The sequence below is a fragment of the Acanthopagrus latus genome, chromosome 8 (genome assembly GCF_904848185.1).
Source record: "Acanthopagrus latus isolate v.2019 chromosome 8, fAcaLat1.1, whole genome shotgun sequence".
NCBI classification, from domain to species: domain Eukaryota; kingdom Metazoa; phylum Chordata; class Actinopteri; order Spariformes; family Sparidae; genus Acanthopagrus; species Acanthopagrus latus.
This window is the reverse complement of record NC_051046.1, coordinates 17,672,334-17,695,781: the sequence shown is the minus strand read 5'-3', so window position 1 is coordinate 17,695,781 and position 23,448 is coordinate 17,672,334. Positions and strand designations below refer to the sequence as shown.

Below are 23,448 nucleotides of genomic sequence, written 5' to 3'. Positions count from 1 at the left end.
AAAGTGAACAGAAAAGGGCTTGAACGACTGGCAGTTTGAGTAACGATGGAAAAGAGGAAGATGTTGTAATATTTAGAAGACAATTACTGGAATGCCTTCTTGAAAAATGAAAACATTTCAGGGGACATCCTCTTTTTTCTGCTGGTTTTGAGGAACCACTTTACTCAAATATTTTAATTTTTCCCTTCAACCTCAGACATTTCAGAAGGAATTACTATACGTCTCACTACATTTTATTTGACAGCTGTAGTCTTCAGATTCAGAACTTACATGAAAACATAAAAGCTGGCTCATGATTACATACATTTGTTATTTTTTACATGAATTGAGGATTGAGGATCAAACTTTCTATACTTAAATATTCACGATCGCATAATGTCATTTCTTATCAGCCACAGGGGATAATTTACGCTTATATAGACGTGTACTTTTCCTCTCAATACTTTCTAGTAAGATTTACTAATAGTACTCACACCATTTAATTTAAGACAGCATGCAGGACTTTTTCATCTTCCTCTTTATTTTAAGTGTTGTGCTTTTATTAAAGATTTCTCCCTCTGGTCTGCAGTAAAACCTGATAAGATACAGACACAAAAACACACACAGCTGTCATTAAAAAGTAGAGTTTATTAAAAAAAAAAAAAGGTGCTCACAAGATGTTTTGAAACGTGTGTTAAACAAACTTTTATAGACTCAGATGTGAAGTTCATCTGTTCTTTTTCTGGATTGTAGTGATTGTCATCTGAAGTTTGAAGTCTTTGGTCTTCTAAAGTAATGAACTGTAACTGTACTCGTTTGTACAGGAAAAATCAAGATGGGTAGAAGAAGATGATAGAAGTTGCAAACTATTTTGATAATTTTTCCAATTAAAATAATGTCATAATTTGCAGGTTCAATCTTCTTAAATATAAGGATTTCATCACAAAAATCACAGAAACAACTCAGAGACACTCTCATTAAATAATTTAAATACCTTTATTATCACAGTGTGGTCATGATTGATCTTAAAAACAAACTCTGAAATGCATTAGTTTGTTTTTAAGGTTTAACATGACCACATTGCAACAAAGGGAGGCTTTCCTAAATACATTTTGTGAGGATTTTCTCCTTTCCTTTGACATTCATGATACAACAAGAGCCTTTTTTTCGGAATGTTAGATGGACATGGAAAGCAATAAGAAGAGGTCACTTTTAATTTGATTCGTCAGCTAATCATGAAAACAATCTTAAGATTAATTGACAATAACAACAAATAATCCACCCTGATACATTATGACACTTTCACAGTGAAAATGATCCTGCGTTGCACAGATGTACACATACAGAAAAGGGCGCTTTCCTTTTTTTATACTACTTTATATTTGCTAATATTTTATGAAGGCTTTTACTTGGTTAACTACAAAGTAAACAGATCCTGTAGCAAAATGTGGAATGTGGTATATCTTAAGTCAAAGAAATCCTAAATAAAAAGCCTCAAACATCCTTCGTGATCCGTCTGTGTTCATAATGACAGAAACAAGGACGCTTCAGTTAATGTGGCGCCACATCAGCCTCTCCTCAAATCACTGATTATCATCCAGAAACTCAACAGCATGTTCTACTGTTTTGACTCAGCAGAAAAGATTTTTGCTGGCTTTAGAAATACACTTTTTAAAAGGCGTCCTTGACAGTTCTGAAGGATATTTTCCTCACAAGCTTACAATGTACACAATGGCACAACTACATTTACTTTCCACCATGCTCACTTTCCTGAATAACAATCCTTGGAAGGTGCCAAGAGCCATCTCTCTTCTGACATATTTTCTATATTGTTGGCATTTAAAACGAGGCACCGTAAAAAGGCACAGAGAGACGAAAGAAGGCACAGGATTCAAACATCCTCTGGGAGCAGAAACAGGAGATACAAAGCCAGCGATCCTCCAGCCTGCTTCCATAAAGACATTAAGGTATGTTTTCTAATAATTTATGAATCTAACATGAAGTGATGTTGAGTCACTAGGTGAGCTCCGTCTGTTTGGTTTGTGGAAGCAGCAGAGCCACCAGTCCCCCAGTCAGCAGCAGAGCCGACACCATCAGGACCGGCACGGCGCAGTTTGTGTCCACCAACTTTCCGAAGACGACGTTACCCGTGATTGCTGCCACTCGGCCCACGCCTGTGAAGAATCCGAGGGCAGAGGACCTGACAGAAGAGGAGAGGCAGCAGGATGTGTGAGCAGCAGAAACGGGACATAACCTCACACTTTCTCCAGAACTGTGTCATATGAACCTTCATATGAACCTTCTACCTGTCCCTGCCCACTGATGTTAATTGGAGGCTGAGGAAAGAAAAAAAGTCAAGAAAAGGAGGCGACTACATCGCTAGCACAAACATAAAAGATGAGGGTAGGATTAGACTGGATGCCTTGTCTACAGGTGTCAGATACTTATATTTAGTAAGTAGTACATTTAGTATTAGACCTTTTCATGATCATTTTTAACCAAATTTGAGACCGCTTTTTAGACATCCTCTTTTTCTTATTCAGAGATCTGCTGTAGATGTAGGAATTTTGTAAGTAACAAAAAACAAAACAACAATATTAGGTTTAGTGACAAAGACTTGTACCAATAAAAAAAAGATGAATTATGGAGTTTTAAAAATATACCGTAGCTGTGTTGGGTAGAGCTCTGTTCCCACCACGTCGAGGGCATTCCAGGTGATCACCGACACACTGCTGAAGACACACGACAGGACCAGACTCTGGACTTTGGTCTGGATCACGTAGATGAGGAAGACGGTCAGACTGGACAACAGCAGGCTGCCGGCTGGAGACGCAACAAAGAGGTGAGACATCATTTAAAGATTTAAGGTGTGAAAGTGGCTTGTTTAATAGACCCACACTGCTTGGCAGCGGGGCTTACTGGACGTGGGAAAACAGACATTAACAGCAGTAAGTAATTCATCTGACTCACACAGTAGAGCTTTTCCTCCTGTGTGGTCCATCATCAGAATGGTGAAGATGTTTCCCGGTAAGTTTGACGCAGCAATGACAAAGCCCTCCATATACACTGTCAATGAGGGACACAACAGGAGAGCAGAGTGAGGACTGGGTCTTCGTGGGCTGGGGCCTATCCCATCATGCAGTTCAGTCAGACACAATCAGTGATGCTGCGTTTTACGGGTCTTAGAATGATGTAATTATAGGGGAAAAAGAAAGAGGAGCTCAATTCTAATTATTTTCAATCAATTATTGAAAACTTGTTCTTCCTAAAATCTGAACTGCAATCTATTTGTATAGATTTGCAAACACACTGCAATGCATTAAGCATAATTTCATATTCACATAATTTCATATACATATATTTCATATATTCACAAGGGAATATAACTGCACTGTGCATGGTAATGATTCTTTAATTTAACTTGATTTTCAAACATATCTTCTGTCAATGAGTTGGACATCTGTCTCTCTAGTTTAGTTCTGTGTTTACTGACTGGAGGCAAAAGTAAAAAAAAAAAAAAGAAGAAGAAAGTTGGAAGAATTCACTAATTTTCGTCACAGAGACACACCTGCTGTCTTGACCGGGTAGCAGCTTTGGTTGTAGTGCGAAGATGGCAGGGAAACGTTGGCACAGGGCGAGCCGCCGCCGCTCTCCATTCTCTCAAACAGCTCTGGGAACCACATCCACAGCCCGTAGAATCTACACACACACGCGCACGCACATTAAAATATTTACATAAAAAGTAAAAATGGATGTAACTGAACCCACGTGCCTCCTACACTGAGACTGCATTAGTTTGATAAAAAGAGACAAGCTGTTAGTGATAAAAAAATATTTCCAGCAGTTGTTTTCAGTTAAGGAACAGGCTTTCTGGTTGTTGAAGATAAAGTGGTTATCTGTCACTGCCTCCTGCACACATCAGCGGTGTCAGAGCACTGAACGCACACACAATTACAGAATAAAATCTGTATGCGGGCCTTCACATTGGATTGCTCACCCGAAAGAGATGCAGTAGAAGATGACGAGCAGAACGAGGCTTCTGGATCTGAGTGGACCTTTAAACATCTGTTTGACTGGCACCAAGCCCTGCAAGCAGAACCAAAGAAGTAATACACAATAACATAAAAAAGAACATTTTAATTAGCAACAGTAAAGGGATAATTCATAATTAAATACGTATCAATTCATGTGAGAATATGCTAAACTATAACACAATAACTGCCACTTTAAAGACTTTCAGGTGCTTTATGCCAAGCGGACACAATGTTTTTTTACACAAATTAAATAATATATACTGGTAAATGTTTACTATATCTTGTTTCATCCCTATTCATGTCCCATCAGAGCTTCGTCAGGCTTTGAGACATTTACCTGTATCAAAATGTGGGCGAGTCTCCCTCTTTGGGAACCCCGAGTTCTGGTCTCATCAGTTTTCCCTCTTGGCTTGGAGCTTGTACACAGACCAAATTTCTTGAAATAAAAAGTTAAACATGAGAGTCGTTACACTTGTTATAGATCATTATACTTAAGATTGAAAGAAAGAAGGAATTGTTTAGAGAATCTGAACAAACCACATACAAATTATTTGTGTTTCATGACATCCATATTGATTTCACATTTTGCACTTTCTCTGTTTCTTCATGTTCATCTCCTTGTCTTTGCATTGTGCTGACTGTTTATCTTGGGTTCAATTTCTTAATTTTATTTGCTGTTTTATTATTTGTCATTAATATCGCTATCATTGTCACCCCTTCACTGTGTTTTATGTCTAATTAAGCATCTAAATTGTGAACACCAAATGATGACAAAGAATCATACCGGAAAATCTTTTCCTTTTCCCCGCATGTTCAACTCAAACATCACTTTAAAGACATGGATCGCCTCTTTCTCTCGGCCAGCCTGACAAAGACAAAGACAAAAATCTCAAAGGCAGTTCAAAAGAAATAATAACCAGCCTTCAAACACGAGCGCGAGTCTGGCCTTTACATACCTCCATGAGGAACTTGGGGCTCTCAGGCATGAGCAGCCTGAAGATAAGGGCTGAGGTGAGGCTGGGGACAGAGCAGAGCATCACAAACACTCTCCAGCTCTGAAGGTTTAGAGAGCCCAGAGAGAAATGTATCCAAGTTCTTGGAATAACCATCCAGGCCAGACCTGCAAACAGAAACGAATAGACAGTCGCTCATCAATGAACACATGGAGTGATTTTTTTAAATATAAGTTATGTGCTTTTTGTTTTATTTTGATAGTGTCTGATAAGGAAACTGCTGATTTTCATAAAGCCTGTGGTTGCCGCACTTCTGACATTTAGGATATTGTGTTTTTTTTAAAACCTGCAAAGCTGATAAATATTTTCTTATTAATGGGAGTCATGCGTCTTCCCACCTGCGGCCAGGATGTTTCCTGCCATCCAGAAGGTGGCCAGAGCGCTGATCATCGCACCTCTCCTCAGACGGGGCATGAACTCTGAGAAGTAGGAGAAGATCACAGGGATCGACCCACCGACACTGCAGAGGAAGAGAAAACAGCTTTCAGTCTTGAGCTGTCCATGACTTAGGAGAAGAAATCCCTAGTGGACAATGTGAGTAAAAGGTACAATATGTAATATGACCAAGAAAAAGGTGCAGTGTATTACCAGAACAACTGCTAACTGCAGCAAACGGTATATTTTTATGCAGCCATGTCTGTAGCTTGTATTAGCTTGTCAGCTCAGTTAGCCATGCAACTAATCAGGCTACCAGGTGAGTGTTGGTGCTTACACTGATAGCACAGGAGTTCTGGACCTCTGGGAGAAAGAGGTTTTCAGGGCCGGGGCTAACTAGTTATGTGCAAACTTCTGGATACCTCCGCAACACAATAAATAGATACATCTGACATAATAACAACACACACCTGAAGTGATTTAAACCATTTTTGTGACACTCTTTCTCCCAAAATGAAGCAACATCTGCGTGTTGTAGGGGTAAAATCTATGGCCGGTTGTTTTTTGTGTACTTAAGTCAGTGTGTGTCTGTCAGCGAAATGACTTCATGTAAACAGAAAGTGTAAAAAATGTGCTCACCCGATGCCGCTGATGAACCTCATCAGCAGGAAGAGCCAGAACCACGGAGCCAAGCTGGCCAGACCTCCAAACACCCCGTTGATGGTCAGGGATACCACCAAGACCCTGCAACGCCCCCTCTGGTCCGCCAAGTATCCCCACAGATAGCCGCCCACCATCATTCCTAGAAAAACAGAAAATGACTGTAATAAGACGATAATACACCTGTTTGTTTACACAGTGGGTTCAGTCGTTTGTCATTGAGCTTCTGCTCTGAAATGTCAACAGCTGTTTTTTTGTTTTTTTCAATGATCGTAATTCACCGAGGAAAATGCTGGCAGTCAACAGGCCCATGTCCGAGGAGCTCAACGATAGATCGCAGCGTGCTGTTGGCAGGAGAAAAGACACACACAGGATCTCCACAGCGTCGCTGGCATTGGCCCAACCACACACAACCAACAGCAGCCAGTGGAACACACCAAACCCTGGGAGCAAAAGCAGAACAAACAAAGGACAGACAAAGAGAGGCGTTATCTGTTAGAGAATCACCTGGTGTCTTTGTTGACCTATTTCAGACAATGAATATAGCTGAATTCTTTCACAATAAAGAAGTTCTATTTTTTTCTGTTATAATGTCTGTTTATCTATTTTATTACAATGTGTTTCTTTAAAGCTTAATTTTAATAGAATATGAAAAAAAAAACCCACATTATTTTTGGAGCGTGTAGATGAGGCATTATTCAGCTGAAGTAATCATTTTGAGTTTTATTAGCCAATAGGTTGAATGGGATGTGCAGGAGCAAGATATCGGATTCCTTCAAACTGGCTTTGTGTTTTTTTGTTTTTTTTCCTTGAAACAAAAATTACAGGAACAGCAAAAACTTACCTGCTTCCTCCACTGCCTCCTCATAAGTTAGTCTTCTCTGTGTACCCGCGGCAGCATCATGTGTAATGTTTGAGGTTATCCTCTCGAAAATAATTTCACCTTAAAAGAAGCACAAAAAACACAATTAACTGAGAAAACCACTTGATTAAGTCTATGTCGGCAACGCAAATTTTTTTTCTAATTGTTAATCAATTAATCTGCTGATTATAATTTTTCGGTCTGCAAAACCTTAGAAAATGGTGTGTAATACCATCGCAAACAAAAACTCAATTTATTCCACTATAAAAGTAAAATATTTGCATCCAAAATGTATGCGAGTGGAAGTAGAAAGTAGCTGAAAATTGAAAATACTCACATTCACATACCTCAAAATCATACTTAAGTACAGCACTTGTGTAAATGTATCCCAGTTACATCCTAACAGTGTAGGAGAAACTCAAAAAACTCAAAACTGTACTCAAATACAGTAAGTGATTAAATGTACTTTGTAACATTCCATCACTGTAGCTACACAAGGTGAGGACATCTTAAGTGTATTCTGTAGCTTGATGTGCGTCTGTTTTGTAAACTAATAAGATGCATAACATGGAAATACTCAAGCAAAGGAGAAGTACCTCAAAACTGTATTCAAGTACAGTACCCGAGTAAATGTACTCTAGCTAAATAAATAGTAAATACATACATACACACATTATCACTACTCAAGAGATGTACAAGTAACCCTAAAGTTTACTAAACACACACATTGATCTAAAATATACCCTTCAATACTCCGCACCTTATTTCACCTAAGCAACATTTTGAGGTACTTGTACATTATGTGAGTATTTCCATTTTTTTTTGGCAACTTTGCAGTTTAATAAACAGTCACATAGCGCGCTGCAGAAGATCCATTTGGCCATCCTCACCTTTAGCTACAGGGTTGGAATTCTCCAAATAACATTTACTTAAGTACACAGTACTTAGTATAATCTAAAATTTACGTGGACTTTAGTTGAGTATTTCCATTTCAGGCCACTTTTGTTTGCGAGAACCGGCATATGGCAATCTGCAGAACACTGTCCGGTCGTCCTCGCCTCGTTTATCTGCAGTGATGGAATGATAACAGATGTGATGGGAAACACTTAAGTAAAGTACAAGTACCTCGAAAACTGCACAGTGCTTGAGTAAATGCACTCGGTTACGTTCCACCACTCTATCCACAAAACGTGCAGACTACTGAAGTGTATTCTTTAGCTCACTATGTCTGTTTGGTATAGCGAGACAAATGGAAATACTGCAGTAAATTAAAGGTATGTAACCTGAGGTGCACAGCTCTCTACCTTCGTCTGAGTTCGGCTCGTGAGTCTCCAGGTAGTCCCCGGTGAGAAGCGGCTCTCGCGCCTCCGTGTCCCCGGTATGCACATAACGAGACATCCCCACAGTCGGACGTGTCTAATAAGGACACAGAGCCACAGTAACTACTCTGCTGCACCCCCCGTCCAGGTCCATGTCACTGCCTCCGCCGCTGCATCTGTCTCATGACCGCAGCGCCCGCTTGCTAGCTAACACACTGAAGCTAACCTGCCAAGAAGGAGGACCAGGAAGTAAAAAAAGACAGCGGCGGCTCGTACGTCCTCACCCTCTCCTGCGGGCAGTCACTCACTCAGTTGACTCTGGTTGTAGGAACTACCATTACCACCACAGTGCGTAGCCGAGCTTCAAGCCTCCCATGAGCCGCGGAGGTAACGTTAGCAGCAGCTAAAGGATACACGTCTGGTCCGTTTGTGCGGTGCGAGCGGCGGGGAGCAGTTGACGTTGCCTCCCCTTGTGTTTTTTTTAAAAAAGAGATTGAAGATGGCGACCAGCTCGGAGCGCAGTCCTCCTCCGTTCCCCGACTCCGAGGACCAAGATGTGCTGGACTCCGAAGTAGTCGGAGGCCGAGACAGTGATGAAGACGACGGGGAGGACCTCTTCATGAGCGCAGTATGTCTGACTGAGGTTAACGTTGATCTCGGGCGAGCTAAGCCGCCTCTGCTGCGGCTAACTGACACTAACTGTCAAAGAACGGACTAGTTAGCTAACATCAGCGAGGAAAGCTAATTTAGCAAAAGTTTTGCAGAGGTGTTGAGCAACATTTAGCTTCTATTAGCGTGGAGGAAACTCTCTGAAAATACCGTCGACACAACCGACTGTCATGTCAGATAATGTCCGACTCGGAGCATTAATTGCAACTTGAATTATCAAAGCATTGCGATGAGTTTAGATGGCGAAAATCTGTCATGACGTTACCCACCTATCATCAACGCTGGTGGCCTCAATTAGCTTGTGTTGACACTGTTGCAAATATCCATGATGCCATTGAGTTCTTCCGGAAAAGTTGCAACAGGGGGGACTGTCTCGCTGAGATTTAATTAGGAAACCAGTCGACACACAATGCATCTGATATACTTCCTATGTGGTTAATGAAATGTGGACGTTTTCTTAAACTCTTCCTGGTTAACTTGCACTAATCTGGAGGAATCTCAAGCAATAATTTGGGTGTGCAGACTTTTTAGGCCCTGCACAGGTGAAGCAAGTCTAACCTGCAGAGAGTGAGGTTGACTGTGAAAATGGACATATACCTTATATCTGTTATTCCTTTTGAATCAGTGTTTTAAAAGCCACCACCTTTGCTTAATGGGGGTTAAAAAGCTGGCACCAGCAGCCTCCTGTCATGTGAGTGAGCTGTGGTCACATGGGCAGAACCCGGATGTTTTCCCCCCAGTCAAAGTTCAGAGGAGAGATTGGAAAGTTGCTGTCTTTGATTTTTGAGCGCTGCCCTCTCTGCTGCATGGAAAACCTTACTCAGCAGTGTGGACGTTACGTTTAACAGAGCCTGACTGTAGCTGAAGTAATGCTAGGAGATGGACCAGGAAGTGGTCACTTGTGGAATTAGAGTTACCTCATGCAGTACAAAGAAGTTTAGAAACTGTTTACTCAATATTACTCAACATGATAATTAGCTAGTACACACAATATACACACTCCGCTGCCAGTTTATTATGTCCCTAGCTGAGAGGTGTTCCTAAATGTTTTCTTATGCGAGGGTGGAGTAAATATTACATTTCATAGTATAGCACAATTATAGTCTGACCAATATATGTCAGTATCCATTCACTTGTTTAATATGTACAAAGGGTTGACCTATATGTTTATTCAGGGCTGATTATTATCGATAATTAGTAATCCAGGTGGTGGACAGTGGTGAAACAGAAAAAAACAGAGAAAAGATGTTGTATCAGAGCCAAAGTAGTACTTTTTAAAATGTATTCATTTAACGGCAATCAGCCACAAAAAACACAGATACCGATAATCAGAAAAAGGCTGAATATTGGCCTAGATAATCAGCCAGTTCGATAATCGCTCTAGTCCTAATATGCACAAATGTGATCCTTTTTTATAGTGCGGAAAATGATGCACCCAAAAACGAATATGAATTAATTGTCTACCCATCTTCATGTTGTTTCAAAAGTCAGGCATAGTTTCCTATTCCACAAAACATTTCCGAAGCTAAAAGGTTTTAGCTAACTTCCTGTCCATTTTAGAGTTGGCAACCTCCTCCCTGCTCTTTACGTCACCACACATGCACAACTATGGATACAGTGAAGATTTCAGCTTTAATAACGATGTAGATAATGTTGTTTCAAATCAGTTTGGGATCTCATGGCTTGTGTAGATTTGAATGACACTGGACAAGCTGTATGAGGCAAACCACAAGCATTAACTGATTAACCCAGTTGTGAGTTTACAAAAAATGAATCCATTCATCCTTTACAAAGTAAAATATCAAGAAAGTAATTCAGTTGCTTTATCACATGTGAAGATTCGCACCATTTCTCAATTAAATTTTTATTACAAATCAACATATCTTTTTGACTGTAAGACACAACAAAGAGCTGGGAGACATCATTTCAAGCTCAAGGAAACTGGGATGGGCTATTTTAGACATTTTATTGTCCTGATGATTAATACAAAAAGAGATTGATAGATAATTGTTAATTACAATGTCATTCAAATACCTAAAACATTTCTCTTTTTTGCCTTTTTCCCTCATCTTCAGAGTGACCCTCCACTGACTGAAATGGATGCCACACTGCCACCTGCCAATGAACCCACTGATGTTTTAATGAATCTTCCCACTGACATCATGGATGCTCCCCTAATTGAACCTGTCAGCAGCCCGTCAGAAAGCAAACCAGCAAGTGAAGTTGTCAGTGAACCCTCTGATGATTTTGTCGATCTAACAAACAACATAACCGACTCTCCCGATGACTCAGTTGCAGCTGAAATTGCCGTTGCAGACGCAGCAAAAGACTCAACTGAAATCTCTCTCGATGTACCAACAGAAATCCCTTTAGATGAACCCTCAGATGATTTTATTGACATAATCAGAAGTGAAACTCGAGCACCAGAAGAGGAAGTTGTGTTTGCAGATGTTACTGTTGAAGCACCAACAGACAAAAGTGAAGTGACCAGTGGGACTACAGATCCACCTGCTGAAGGGGAAACAGGAGAAAATGCTGAACAGGCAGCAAAAGAAACTTCCACTGCTCCAGTGGACGACCTCTTTGCTGATATGCCAGTTAGTAACACACAAAAGCTGCCTGTCATTGACAAAATTGTCGACCCTTTGGTTGACCTCCTCAGTGACGCCCCACCAGCTGCTGATGCCAAAAAACCCAGCCAGGCAACCGTTGATCTGTTTGAAGATGAGGGAAGTGACTTGTTCACAGAACCACGGCAGACTAAATCTGCCAAGCAGCCACAGAAAAGTCTCTTCGGTGAGCCTGATGAGGATCTGTTCGGTGAGCCACTGGGTGCCACTGCAAAGAAAACCATCAGCAAGGAGCAGAAGGAGAAATCTGTCATGACCAAAGCTGCTGGGGTTAGTAGCAACATAGGTGGACCTCTGCAAGACAGTAATCCTGCAGAACCTGCTGATATCTTCACTGAAGAAGCCATCACATCAGTGCCCAGCATCAAAAGCACCAGCACTGTCAACTCCAAGACTAATGGAGTGCACTCTGAAGAGGAGACAGATATATTTGCTGGTAGGTACATTGTTTTTTATAACTTTGAGGATTTTAGGATTTGGATTTTGAAGGGGATCACTGGTGTACATTTAAAGGCAAAGTGTACCTCCAATACTGCTCTCTGGGATTCAAATGTTGCTTTCCGTGTAGCTTCAATAAGACATTTATTGAATGTACAAATATTACTTGAACCAACTACAATTTTTAAAAGACCAGGTGGTCATATCAGGGCATTTCCATGTGCTCTCTTTCCCAGTGTTTATTTTTTGAAGGTATGTTTGCAGTTATTAGAAGTGGATATTAGATTGTTGCCAAGAAATGAGTGGAGACAGACTGAGGATGACAAAGGTTAACAACTAGACTCAAGCTACAGATTCATTTCATGGTCAGTGTCTGAAACCAATAATGCCCTCTCTCTGTTCTTAAAAAAATACTCCACTGATTTTAGCATTGTCGTTCTATGACATTGTAATTTAAATAAGGATCCAAGTGTCTGCAGCAGAACCAGGAATATCATGTTTCTTAGTCCACACGTTCTTCTGTCCTGGCCCCTTAATTACCTACATTGCTACTCCAAAGCTAATATAGCCTCAAGCTTAGACTCAATCAGAGATGAGAAGCGAGCCTCAAAGGCCTGGTAAGCTCATTTCTTTCCAACTTCTCCAGGTTTTCTTTTTTTTTTTTTCCCCATCTTCAATCTTGTAGTCTTTAGCCCCAACTGACCCTGACTTTCACTTTCACACAGCTCCCTCTGGGGCCACTTGAAGCTTTATTCAACTCTTTATTTGAATATGCAGAAGTACTCCTGTCAATAGACTTTGATGTATACAAACATAGGAGTTCCCCTTTTAACTGAATTTATGGATGGGAATTGAATTTGTTTCTACTTCCCCTTTAAGCAAGAATTTGTCATTATTCCCAGAAGACGGGTTACTCAAACTCTCTCCTGTAAATGAAGCACTTGTGACTTCAGTTTATAAGCACTGGTCCTCTTGTAGGTGAGCTGTATTGGGGGCTTAAAGCAAAAAAAGTCAGGCTCTAGTTATTCAGTTTGAATGTCTGTGCAGGAACTTAGGTATTTATATTTGTCAGATCTATAGAAACAAGTTGCCAAATACAATTCAGTTCTTAGGTTACACCTATGTAGTTGTCCTGCACTTGTCTACAGAAAAGACTGCAACTCGGAAGGTTGAACAGGTTGGCCATTAATCACAGAGTAGTCTTCTGTCACATGGCAATGTCCTTGAGCAAGACACTACATCCAAAATTAGCCCTGGGAATAAAAAAAGCATAACATGTTCTCATGTAACGGTTACAGTAATAAATGACAATTCGATAAATACAACTAGAATAAAACAAATTTTAAAAAATAACATACCTGTTTATTGATAGAAATAAAAAGCTCTATTTGTTAGTTTTTTTGTTTGTTTGCATTCTGAACCTGTAAATTTGCCAGTTTTGACAAATAATATTCTGCACTACAACTAATGATTATCTTTATTCTTGATTAAATTGCATTAGATTTGTAGTTTGGTCTATGAAATGTGAAAAAAAATGTCAACTAGTGTTTCCCAAAGCCCAAGATGATGTCCTAATATCATCCTCAGTGTTCTCTTTTTTGGTCTAACATATTCCATTGACTCCATTTTATCCCTGCTAGTGTTTTAGCCCACATTTAAGTCTGGTATCAGGGAACTATTTTCTTCATCAAAAATGACTAGAACAGATTAATTGATCATTGACGTTGCTGATTAATGCAGTCATATACAACTAATGGATTAATAATTGCCGCTGTTATTAAATGATGACTTTCTGCTGCATTGTAAGCTAATAAAAATACATTAAACTTAGACAGCCCTTATGATGGGGCCAGGACAGTCCAGGATATAAAGTGAATAATGATGTCTCTCTGCATTTCCATTTCCATTCTGCATTTAATGGCATCAATCTGTTTTTTCCTCTTGAACAGAAGCCACTGTGGAGCTTTCCCTTGACAGTCCGCAGGACCAGAGAAAGAGGGAGGCTGCAGCCAAACCGTCTGTGTCCGCCCCCTCTTCGTCAGGAGCTGCAAGCCTGACCAAGCCACAGCCTGCTGCCCTGGAGGAGGTACACACATATTTAATTGCAGAGTGAAATCTCAATGTTACTGCAGTGTTTTTTACTTGCCTGAACTTACCCGAACAAACATTTCCAAATTAATTGAACTATTCAAATTTCCCCTTGAAAAAGATATATATTTTTTCCCCCTTTCTGCTCAATTTTTGTTTTAGTTGGAAGAAGAAGAGGAAGAAGAGTTGGAAGACACATTTGAGATCTTGGTTTCTGTCAAAGACCCTGAAAAAATAGGTAAGTCTTAGTATTTTTTTTAATTATTCTGTTTTGTATAAATAATGTACCTGGGTTTATTTTGTTCAGTGCAATTAGGTTTCTAATTGGTGTGTGTACTGTAAAGGTTATTCTGAAGAGCTTCCTATTTTTATAACTTTTGAAAAAGACAAAGGGACCGAAAGGGAGTGATAAATTAACTTAAAGGTAACTCAAATAACATTGAGATAGAATGAAGTATTTATAGCAATTTCGTTTGACACTGACAAAAAAAAAAAACAATGAAATATGTCTTTCTTAATTTTTTTTTTCAGGGGACGGCATGAACGCCTACATGGCCTACAAAGTATCTACACAGGTAAAAACATGTTGACCTACAGGGTTAGACTTGATCTGAAGTTGATCATCTTTGATGCAGTGGAAGCTAATGTCGTTACTCTTGAAAGGCACACATTCATTCTATCAGAAGTTAATAGCAGTTATTCATCGAAGTTAAAGAGCCACTTCACCCCAAAATCAAAAGCTGCTGAGTTTTGGAGGTATCAGCTGTAGAAACGTCTACCTTCTCATGAATAAAAAGAAACTAGTGGCACTAGGCTTGTGATGCTCAAAGCACCAAAAAAAACATTTGAAAAACTCATAAGCAACAGCAGCTTTGTGAGCAATTATGCTTAACTTAAAGCCTTAATATAATTTAAACAATTGAGTTTTATACAAGCTAATCCCCATACAGTTGTCATGAAAGATAAATTTGGTACGGATTTTTACCAGGTTGTAAACATGTTTATCTTTGTCATGAAGTTGAGCATTTTAACATGACTTCTTATGGGAATTGACTTTTGCAGCCAACCTCAAGTGGCCTTTAAAGGAACTGAAAACATTTGATACTTCAGCATGGGCCTCAATTCTAAGAGCTGGAGGTTGATGCTTGGCTGTAACATTAGCTAGCTTAGTGAGCTAGGTGAGCTAGCATTAGCCAATATGTTTAAAGCTCAGCAACTCACAGCAAAACAATCTAGATGGATAAACAGGTAAGAGAAAACTATGTATTTTAGATTGTGGATGAACTGTCCCTTTTTGAAATAAAAAGACAGCCTTGTAAACAAGTGAGGATATCTGTATAAACTCTCTTTCAGACCACATTGCCCATGTTCCGCAGCAAGACTTTCACAGTGAGACGACGCTTCAGTGACTTCCTCGGCCTCTATGAGAAGCTTTCTGAGAAACATGGACCAAATGGATTCATTGTGCCTCCGCCACCGGAGAAGAGCATCCTGGGTAGGCTGACTGGTTTTCCACTGGTAAACTATGAAACTTAATCTCCAACGGCTATAAAAAAGGATATTGTGTTGCACAGGTATGACAAAGGTGAAGGTGGGAAAGGAAGATTCCTCATCAGCAGACTTTGTTGAGAGAAGAAGAGGCGCTTTGGAGAGGTAAGAGAGAAGGAGTCAAAGCATGTCTTAAAATGTAATCATGACCATTCAGTCACAGAAAGAGAAAACTAATCTTGTCCTTGTTTTAATGATTCCCTGCAAGAAAGTGAGGCTTTTTGTCTGATTTGACAGGTACCTTCAGCGAGTGGTAAATCACCCATCACTTATCCAAGATCCTGACGTCAGAGAATTCCTGGAGAGAGAAGAAGTATGCTGAAACCCTATAAAAGTGCCTTTCTGTCTGTCATACAATTATTTATTTTTGTGCTTTAAGCACTCTGATATACTGAACTCTGTAAGACCATAATTACATCTCACACACAACTTAAATATTAACAAAACTTGCTAATTAATTAATCTTCATCACATCTATTCATCTGCCATGTACTCCTTTTTTTCTCTGAATTTTTCACTACATTTTTAAATGCAGTCTGTTGAAAGCAGTATTGTATTGTATTGTGTGTGTGTGTGTGTGTGTGTGTGTGTGTGTGTGTGTGTGTGTGTGTGTGTGTGTGTGTGTGTGTGTGTGTGTGTGTGTGTGTGTGTGTGTGTGTGTTCAGTTGCCCAGAGCAGTGAGCACCCAGGCTCTGAGCGGCGCCGGCTTTCTGAAAATGATCAACAAAGCAACAGATGCTGTCAGTAAAATGACCATCAAGATGAATGAGTCAGACGTGGTGAGTCGAGCTGCAAACAGACACTCCTGCTGTTCACAACGGTTTTCATTCCCAAGAAGCTCTGATGTAGCAGATCATTCCTTGTGATGAGGAAATCTGCCTTTTCCAGTAACAAACTCTTAGTGAAAGGCTGAATAATTCACATCAGTCAGAAAAACTGGTCTGTCAACTCATTTGTTTTTCATAATTAATCTGAATTTGTGCTGTGGAGAATTTGTATTGAGGGTAAAAACATTGTTGAGTATGTATGTGTAGGTGTTTATTGTGACCTAAATGAATGCACAGACTTACAGACTCTTAATTATCAGCTGATCTGTTGGCATTAATTGAATGTTTTTTGTGTACAGTGCTGTTTGCTATAGTGCTGGGCAATATATATGATATATATATATTATGTTGTTTTTCCTGATTTTTAAGGCTGCATTAAAGTGATGTCATTTTATAAACTTACCAGACTGTTCTGCTTGCCACAGTCCAAAGTGACATCTTCAAATTGCTTCTTTTGGCCAGTCAACTTTTCAAAAATCAAAGATTCTTTATTTACTATCACAAATTTCAAAGAAAAGCAGACCATTCTCAAAACTAAGAAGCTAGAACCAGAAAATGTTTCACGTTTTTCTTCAAAATGACTGAAGGAAAGTATAATTGATATCCTTTTGATTGACTAAATGATTTATTGACTAATCATTGCAGTTCCACTTCTCAGGAAGCTGAAGGCACCAATTCTGATATAATTATATGAAAATAAATGTAAGGGTAGGAGCGCTTCCTTGACACAGATTATGTTTGTAGAGCTGCTCTGTGGATAGGGATACATTTGCAGCAACACTGAATGAATGTTTATAAAAATAATATGTTATACTTTAAGGTTATAAGACAATTTCAAGGCCATCTCTTTTAAACTAGTTAAATGCCTTCATTGTCATGGCCTGTTCATGTTAGATTGGCTTTGGCGATATTAAAATTTTTCAAAAACACACCCAAACATCCAAAATGATGATACTGTCCTGGCCAAATATCCTGATAGATGATTTTATGGTCCTACAGCAACGACGACATGTAGCCTCGGTGCCTTTGGAGTTTTCTGGAGTTTTTAAGTGTAAATTGATAGTAATTAGCACACATGTTGCATCAGGATTCGTGGTTTAATCTAAAAAAGCCTGGAAAAATATTTAAATCTGATTTCTGTGAATATTTGTATACTTGGCAAATTATTTTATTTTAGTTACTAAGGGTGGAAAAAAATGAACTTCAACAATAATACAAATATAACTCATTCAGCATTTAATATAGCTTTGACCCAGTCTGACTTAACATGGCTCATGATGTCATGAGCATCAGAGTGGGAGATGTAAACTCAGTTATAGAACAAACAGGGGGCCTCTGTGTTAGAGTTGCGCTAACCGCACGTTTTGTTGCAGTGGTTTGAGGAGAAGCTGCAGGAAGTGGAGGCTGCAGACCAGCACTTCAGGAAGCTCCACGCGCTGGTCGAATCTCTGGTGGTCCACAGGAAAGGTCAGTTATCTCCCATCAACCACAAGAGGCTTATGGTTTCAAGAAAGGGTTGAGGATGATTAGATACCTTTTTATCAGAGATAAAACCAAGTTCAGTTTGATGATTTTCCTCCTTCTATCTTCAAAACCAACTATTACTACGGCCTTAATAAAGACAACATTTTGAAGATAAATCTTTACCAGTGTACTCCATTGTAAGTGTTATTTTTACAAAGAGCTTTGCTTAGAAAGTAGTTTGAAGACGATAGTTCATATGTTTTCGGTGTTTGAGTAAAAAAGCCACGTTTGTCTCGCTCTTCCCCTCCAGAGCTTTCTTTAAACACTGCCAGCTTTGCCAAGAGCACGGCCATGCTGGGCAGCGCAGAAGACAACACGGCTCTGTCCCGAGCTCTCTCTCAGCTGGCAGAGGTGGAGGACAAGATGGAGCAGCTGCACCAGGACCAGGCTGCAAACGACACCTTCAGCTTCGCCGAAGTCATCGCAGATTACATCCGCCTGCTTGGCGCCGTGAGGGTAATGAGCAACTTTCATTTCTGGATGTCAAAGTTAAATCTGCATAGTGTAATATTAATTTCCCAGATAATTATCCACAACACACATTATTATTATTATTATTATTATTATTATTATTATTATTATTATTATATAATAAAAAAATAAAAAAAACATCAAGGTAAATGATTGTGGTAGTTAAAGTTAAGGAGGGAATTTGACTAGCTACATGTAAATGAAATCTAAACCCCAGACTAGTTTTTAAGTTGTTACATTTCATTGCTAGTCCAAAAAACTTGCTGCCCTTCCATCGGTCATTCTGGCTGATGTCTGCTATTTCAGTTTAGTCCAAATAGCTGTGCTGAATCCTTTTAAGGAACATCTTTGCCAGATGTATCCTTTGATAAACTTCTTCCAGGGAAAAAAGGAAAGGCCATAAGAAATATGATATATTCATTTCCAAAGCCTAAAGGTTGATTTCAGAATCCGTGTTCATTCTTATGGTGGTTTATTGGAAAGAAATAACAACAAGCAAAATTTCCATGAAAAATGACTAAAGAGTTGACATGTAGTTGGACAGTTGTTCTGAATAAGAGCCTCAGCTACCGGCTACATGGCTAAAGTAAATAGCTAAATATAAACATGAAATGATCCTCTGTGTGTTCGTGGGCTGCAGGGGTCGTTTGATCACCGGATGAAGGCGTGGCAGCGTTGGCAGGATGCTCAGACTGTGCTGCAGAAGAAGAGGGAGACTGAGGCCAAACTGCTGTGGGCCAACAAGCCAGACAAACTGCAGCTGGCCAAGGAGGAGATCGCTGAGGTACAACGGCAGCCAAAATCAACACCGAGAAAATAACTCAGACAAGACGTGCTGCAGTTTGATGTTTTTGTTTTGTTTTAGTTTTTTCAATGTCTTGGACTTTATTGAATTTAAACTTTTCAGATATATTAGAGTTGGCATTTTATTGTCACTGTAAAGTCGAGAGCAACAAATGCTCATTTACTTTAACCTGGTAGGAAAGTGCGTGAATATTAGATGTTTAAGTTTTTCTGCCATACGAAAAAATTATTTTAACTCAAAATTCTGAATATTTTGTATTTTATACTTTCAAAGCTCAAAGTCTGACTGATCTCAGAATTCTTTAAAGATTACCTTTTTTGTTTATTTTATTTTAGTTCAAATGTGTCTTTTTATTCATTGTTGAAGATGTCAGTAGAGAAATCAGGACAATCATTGTTGTATGAGCAACAGCAGCCAAACACAAAATCTCTGAATAACAGAAAGAAGAAAAAATAAAATCCTTCCTCCCACCCAATTTTTTATTTCTGCCTTAGAAATTCAAATTTACCTTGTCATGACATGATTGCATTTCTGTGCTGCAGGACTTTAAACTCTTCTTCTTTTCTTGTTAACAGTGGGAGGCCAAAGTGACACAATTCGAGAGAGACTTTGAAAGAGTTTCTGCTACTGTGCGCAAAGAAGTCGTCCGCTTTGAGGTACTGATATTTATCCATGTTGCTTTCATGTCCGTTACTGGACAGCTGAAAAAGTTTGTAACTTCTGACTGATGAAATGTTTTACTTAATCTTACAGAAAGAAAAAGCCAAGAATTTCAAAAGACAGATAGTTAAGTACTTGGAGTCTCTGCTTCAGTCTCAGCAACAGGTGAGTCTCTTCCTGTCAGACATGAAAATGTAATATTTACATCATCAGATATTCTTCTTTTCAAACGTGTCTGCATGAATTTATAAATAGTTCTGACATTGAGAAAGGCTTTTTCAACTCCGGCAGTCCTTCTTTTGACTTTGTTGTGTCACAGAGTAATATTTAATTTATTTTTAAAGGATTTAGAAATGCTTGTCAATGCAGCACGTCAGAAGTGGTTGTATGTGTTTTACATTTTAAGCATTTAGCTGTTGATCTTATCCAGAAAAGACTTCATGAGTGCAGCACTACAATAAGATTGAATTTTAAAATGACCAAAATGTTATGATGAATGGAGCAGATTACAGAAAAAATATTTTTCTCTCTAAAAAGGATTAAAAGTTGATAAATTAATGTACTGGCAATTAAGGCCCTTAAACAATATCAATAGTTTTAAACACATTTCCCGAGGTATTATATTTTGTATCTGTTTTTCTGTGGTTGAGAACTTTAGATCTGAATTAAAATGCCTCCAAAATAGGCAAACAAGCATTTTTCAAATACATCACTGAGACATAAAAGTACACACATTCTTTACTCAAGTAGAAGTACTGATTCAACGTACCTACTAAAATTAAGAAAGTACAGGCTCTGAAATGCACTCAAAGTAGCCCGCTGAAGGACATGTCATTCAATTCAAGTCTCCCTTTCTGTTACCGTCATGCTACGTTTGCCCTGTATGATATGCACTGATATGTTGAAATCAATCTTGTGATGTTGGAAAGGTGGCATGCAGTGACACCAAATAGAAATAATCTATAATTCTCCTCAAATGCATTAAAACTAAAGTAACAAGTGTGTTTTGAAAATGTAAGGAGGAGAAAGTATAGATATCTGTGTTAAAATGAAGGCAGCAAAAGTAAAAAGATGCCAGAAAAATAAAGAAATCTCCGCAAGTACAGTTATGAATTATTTGTACTTCCCACCTTTGGTTTTTACACGATGATAGGAAAAGGAAAGATTAGGGCTATAAGTAATGATTAATTTAAAACAATGTTTATAAGTATTTTAATGTAATATTTAATTGAAGTTACCAAGTTTAAAGAGGCCTAAGTAATGTATTCAAATGACTTGTTTCCTCCAACAAGAAGGCTCAAAACCATAAAAGTACATTTTTCAGAGATGTTTGAGTCAGTGGATCTCACAGATATTAATATATTTGCTTTAACAGATCCATGGGTAGAAAAATGTCATGACGTCTGTTACAAATCCAAATTATTAACCACTTTACTTCTAACAGCTATAAGTGAATTGACTCTGTTGTCTTTTTTTCTCTCTAGCTGATAAAATACTGGGAGGCTTTCTTACCAGAAGCAAAAGCAATCGCCTAATCGTCGAGCACCAGCCTTTTGGACGACAGAACAGAACAGACAGGCTGCCTTCTTCTTATACACTTTACCTCTTGCCTTTAAACCAAGGAAAATGTGTGCATTGTAAAGGGAGATACAATCAACCTGTTTTTTTAATCACCTTTAACATATAGCTCTGTATTCTATTGTATTAATAATTGTATATTTTCATTTAACCTTCCACAAATATTTTCTTATTAGATGAAAAAGAGTTTGCATATACAAAGATATGGACACACGACAAGAGAAAAAGTGTAGATGAATGATTCCATTAATTTCCACAAGAGAAGGGAATTGAGTCCGTTTCTCTCAGGATTTTCACCCTCGTGTGATCAGGAGCTCCTTCACATCAGCAGTGGTTAATTGTTTACAGCGCGGCTGCTCTCTCATCAGATACTTCTGGGGACCCAGATGAAGAAAGTGGCCAAAAGTCTCACTCTGTTGCTTCTTTTTAATGACTCAAAGGGATTAAAAAAAACAAAAAAAACAAACAGTTAATTGAATATGATTTATGAGCACTTCCACCAGGTGGATAAAATACTTAAGTACCAGCCATGTTTTTTTTTTGTTTTTTTTTGTTTTTGTCTTTCAGATTAAAATACTATCGATTACTGAAGGGAGGGGTGCAGGGTGTTGAGAGGCATTAGATTTCTACAGCTGTGGTCAAGGGTTGCATCGTAGGTCAAGCTTGTGAGTTTATTGTTTTAGATTTCAATCATAGTGCAAACTTTACTATTGTAACTACACATGTCTGTGCCTTTTGAAGCCAGTGTGGGAGAAAGTTGAACACAGTGCAGAGGCTTGTTAACAGTTACTTCAACAACAGCCATAATGATATGATGAGTGTCAAAGCTGAGGTTAAAGAGCATTATTGGTGGTAGTGTCACGTTGAGGCTCATTTACTACAAATCAAGTGTTTTTTCCTCTACGTTCTTGCTGATAACTGCCGTTCTGGTTTCAGTCTTCGGATTTACTGTGTGGAAATCAGCCTGCAGAGACTTAACAAAATTGGTTTTGTCAAAGGTTGTGTCATTTGACACTTTTGAAGCTGCTACAAAGCATCAGTGACTAACTTTGAGAGAACGCTGACATGTCTGCTGGATGGATTTGCCTTCTCAAACAGGTTTCATGTCTTTGCAAGTTGGTTTTCATGCTACTTGTGTGCATTAATATAATACTGAGCCCATTTCACACAGGACTAGTCTGTGTATTGTGTTGTGCATTCATACAGAATATGCAAAGTCTGTATTTCACTTCTGTTTACTTACAAGGCTCACATCGACTCTCAGTGTCTGTTCTTCAGCAGCCACATTATTAATTCAAGGACAGACGTCCTCGGCAATTATTACAAATTACTAGAGGCCCCGAGGTCATACTATTCCCGTGTGAATAGGGCTCAAGAAACCAAAAGCTGTCTGCATGTAAGTATTCTCCTGTCCTTCTGTGTGGTATGGTTGGCAGTAACATTAGGGCTGCAACTAACAGTAATTCCGTTACTCTGTCAGGTGAAGGGGATGTCTTGAAATAGTTTCATCTGACAGAAGTTTGATGTCAGTTTGATGAGTAAAGGTACCCTGTGGAGTTTCAATTTTAGCATTGTGTATCAATGTTTTAAAGTTTGGATCCAGTCTACATAAGTTTCGTTTACTGTCACAGAGGAGGAAAGGAACCAGAAAATATCACACAATCAGAGAAACTGATAGCCGTTGACTTATTTGATAGGTGACAACTAACAGATTCATTTTTGGATTCTTCCAAAAAGAGATGCTATATATAATATATATATATATATATATATATATATATATATATATATATATATATATATATATATATATATATATATATATATATATATATATATATATATATATATATATATATATATATAATGCACGTTTGTGAGAAATGGTGAATGTTCACGCAACTTTGCAAGAAAACGCAACGCAAGAAATCCACTGGTTACCTTTAATTTACTGAACATAACTAAGCA

The 23,448-nt window shown here is 38.7% G+C and overlaps 2 protein-coding genes across 7 annotated transcripts; one reads left to right on the top strand and one right to left on the bottom strand.

The window, feature by feature from the left end:
* Positions 1–607: 607 nt before the first annotated feature.
* sv2 (synaptic vesicle glycoprotein 2) lies at positions 608–9,486 on the bottom strand. Of its 6 annotated transcripts, none has more exons than XM_037107175.1 (14): positions 9,181–9,486; positions 8,228–8,339; positions 6,906–7,004; positions 6,343–6,504; positions 6,041–6,203; positions 5,365–5,486; positions 4,970–5,133; positions 4,798–4,878; positions 4,351–4,449; positions 3,977–4,065; positions 3,548–3,678; positions 2,950–3,045; positions 2,643–2,802; positions 1,996–2,179 (listed from the first exon to the last, which is right to left on the bottom strand). In XM_037107175.1, exons 2-14 carry the CDS (start codon positions 8,319–8,321, stop codon positions 1,996–1,998), a joined length of 1,644 nt encoding a protein of 547 aa, XP_036963070.1. In that variant the 5' UTR covers positions 8,322–8,339; positions 9,181–9,486. The 6 variants fall into 6 exon arrangements, with proteins under 6 accessions (XP_036963068.1, XP_036963070.1, XP_036963071.1 ...); XM_037107176.1 differs by lacking the exon at positions 9,181–9,486 and adding an exon at positions 8,527–8,665; XM_037107174.1 differs by lacking the exon at positions 9,181–9,486 and adding an exon at positions 8,469–8,610.
* snx1a (sorting nexin 1a) lies at positions 8,717–23,223 on the top strand. The gene is made up of 15 exons (XM_037107172.1): positions 8,717–8,870; positions 10,987–11,977; positions 13,929–14,065; positions 14,230–14,305; positions 14,599–14,642; positions 15,421–15,562; positions 15,642–15,720; positions 15,853–15,928; positions 16,281–16,394; positions 17,816–17,909; positions 18,217–18,422; positions 19,078–19,221; positions 19,818–19,898; positions 19,996–20,067; positions 21,387–23,223. Exons 1-15 carry the CDS (start codon positions 8,742–8,744, stop codon positions 21,435–21,437), a joined length of 2,436 nt encoding a protein of 811 aa, XP_036963067.1. The 5' UTR covers positions 8,717–8,741; the 3' UTR covers positions 21,438–23,223.
* Positions 23,224–23,448: the final 225 nt, after the last annotated feature.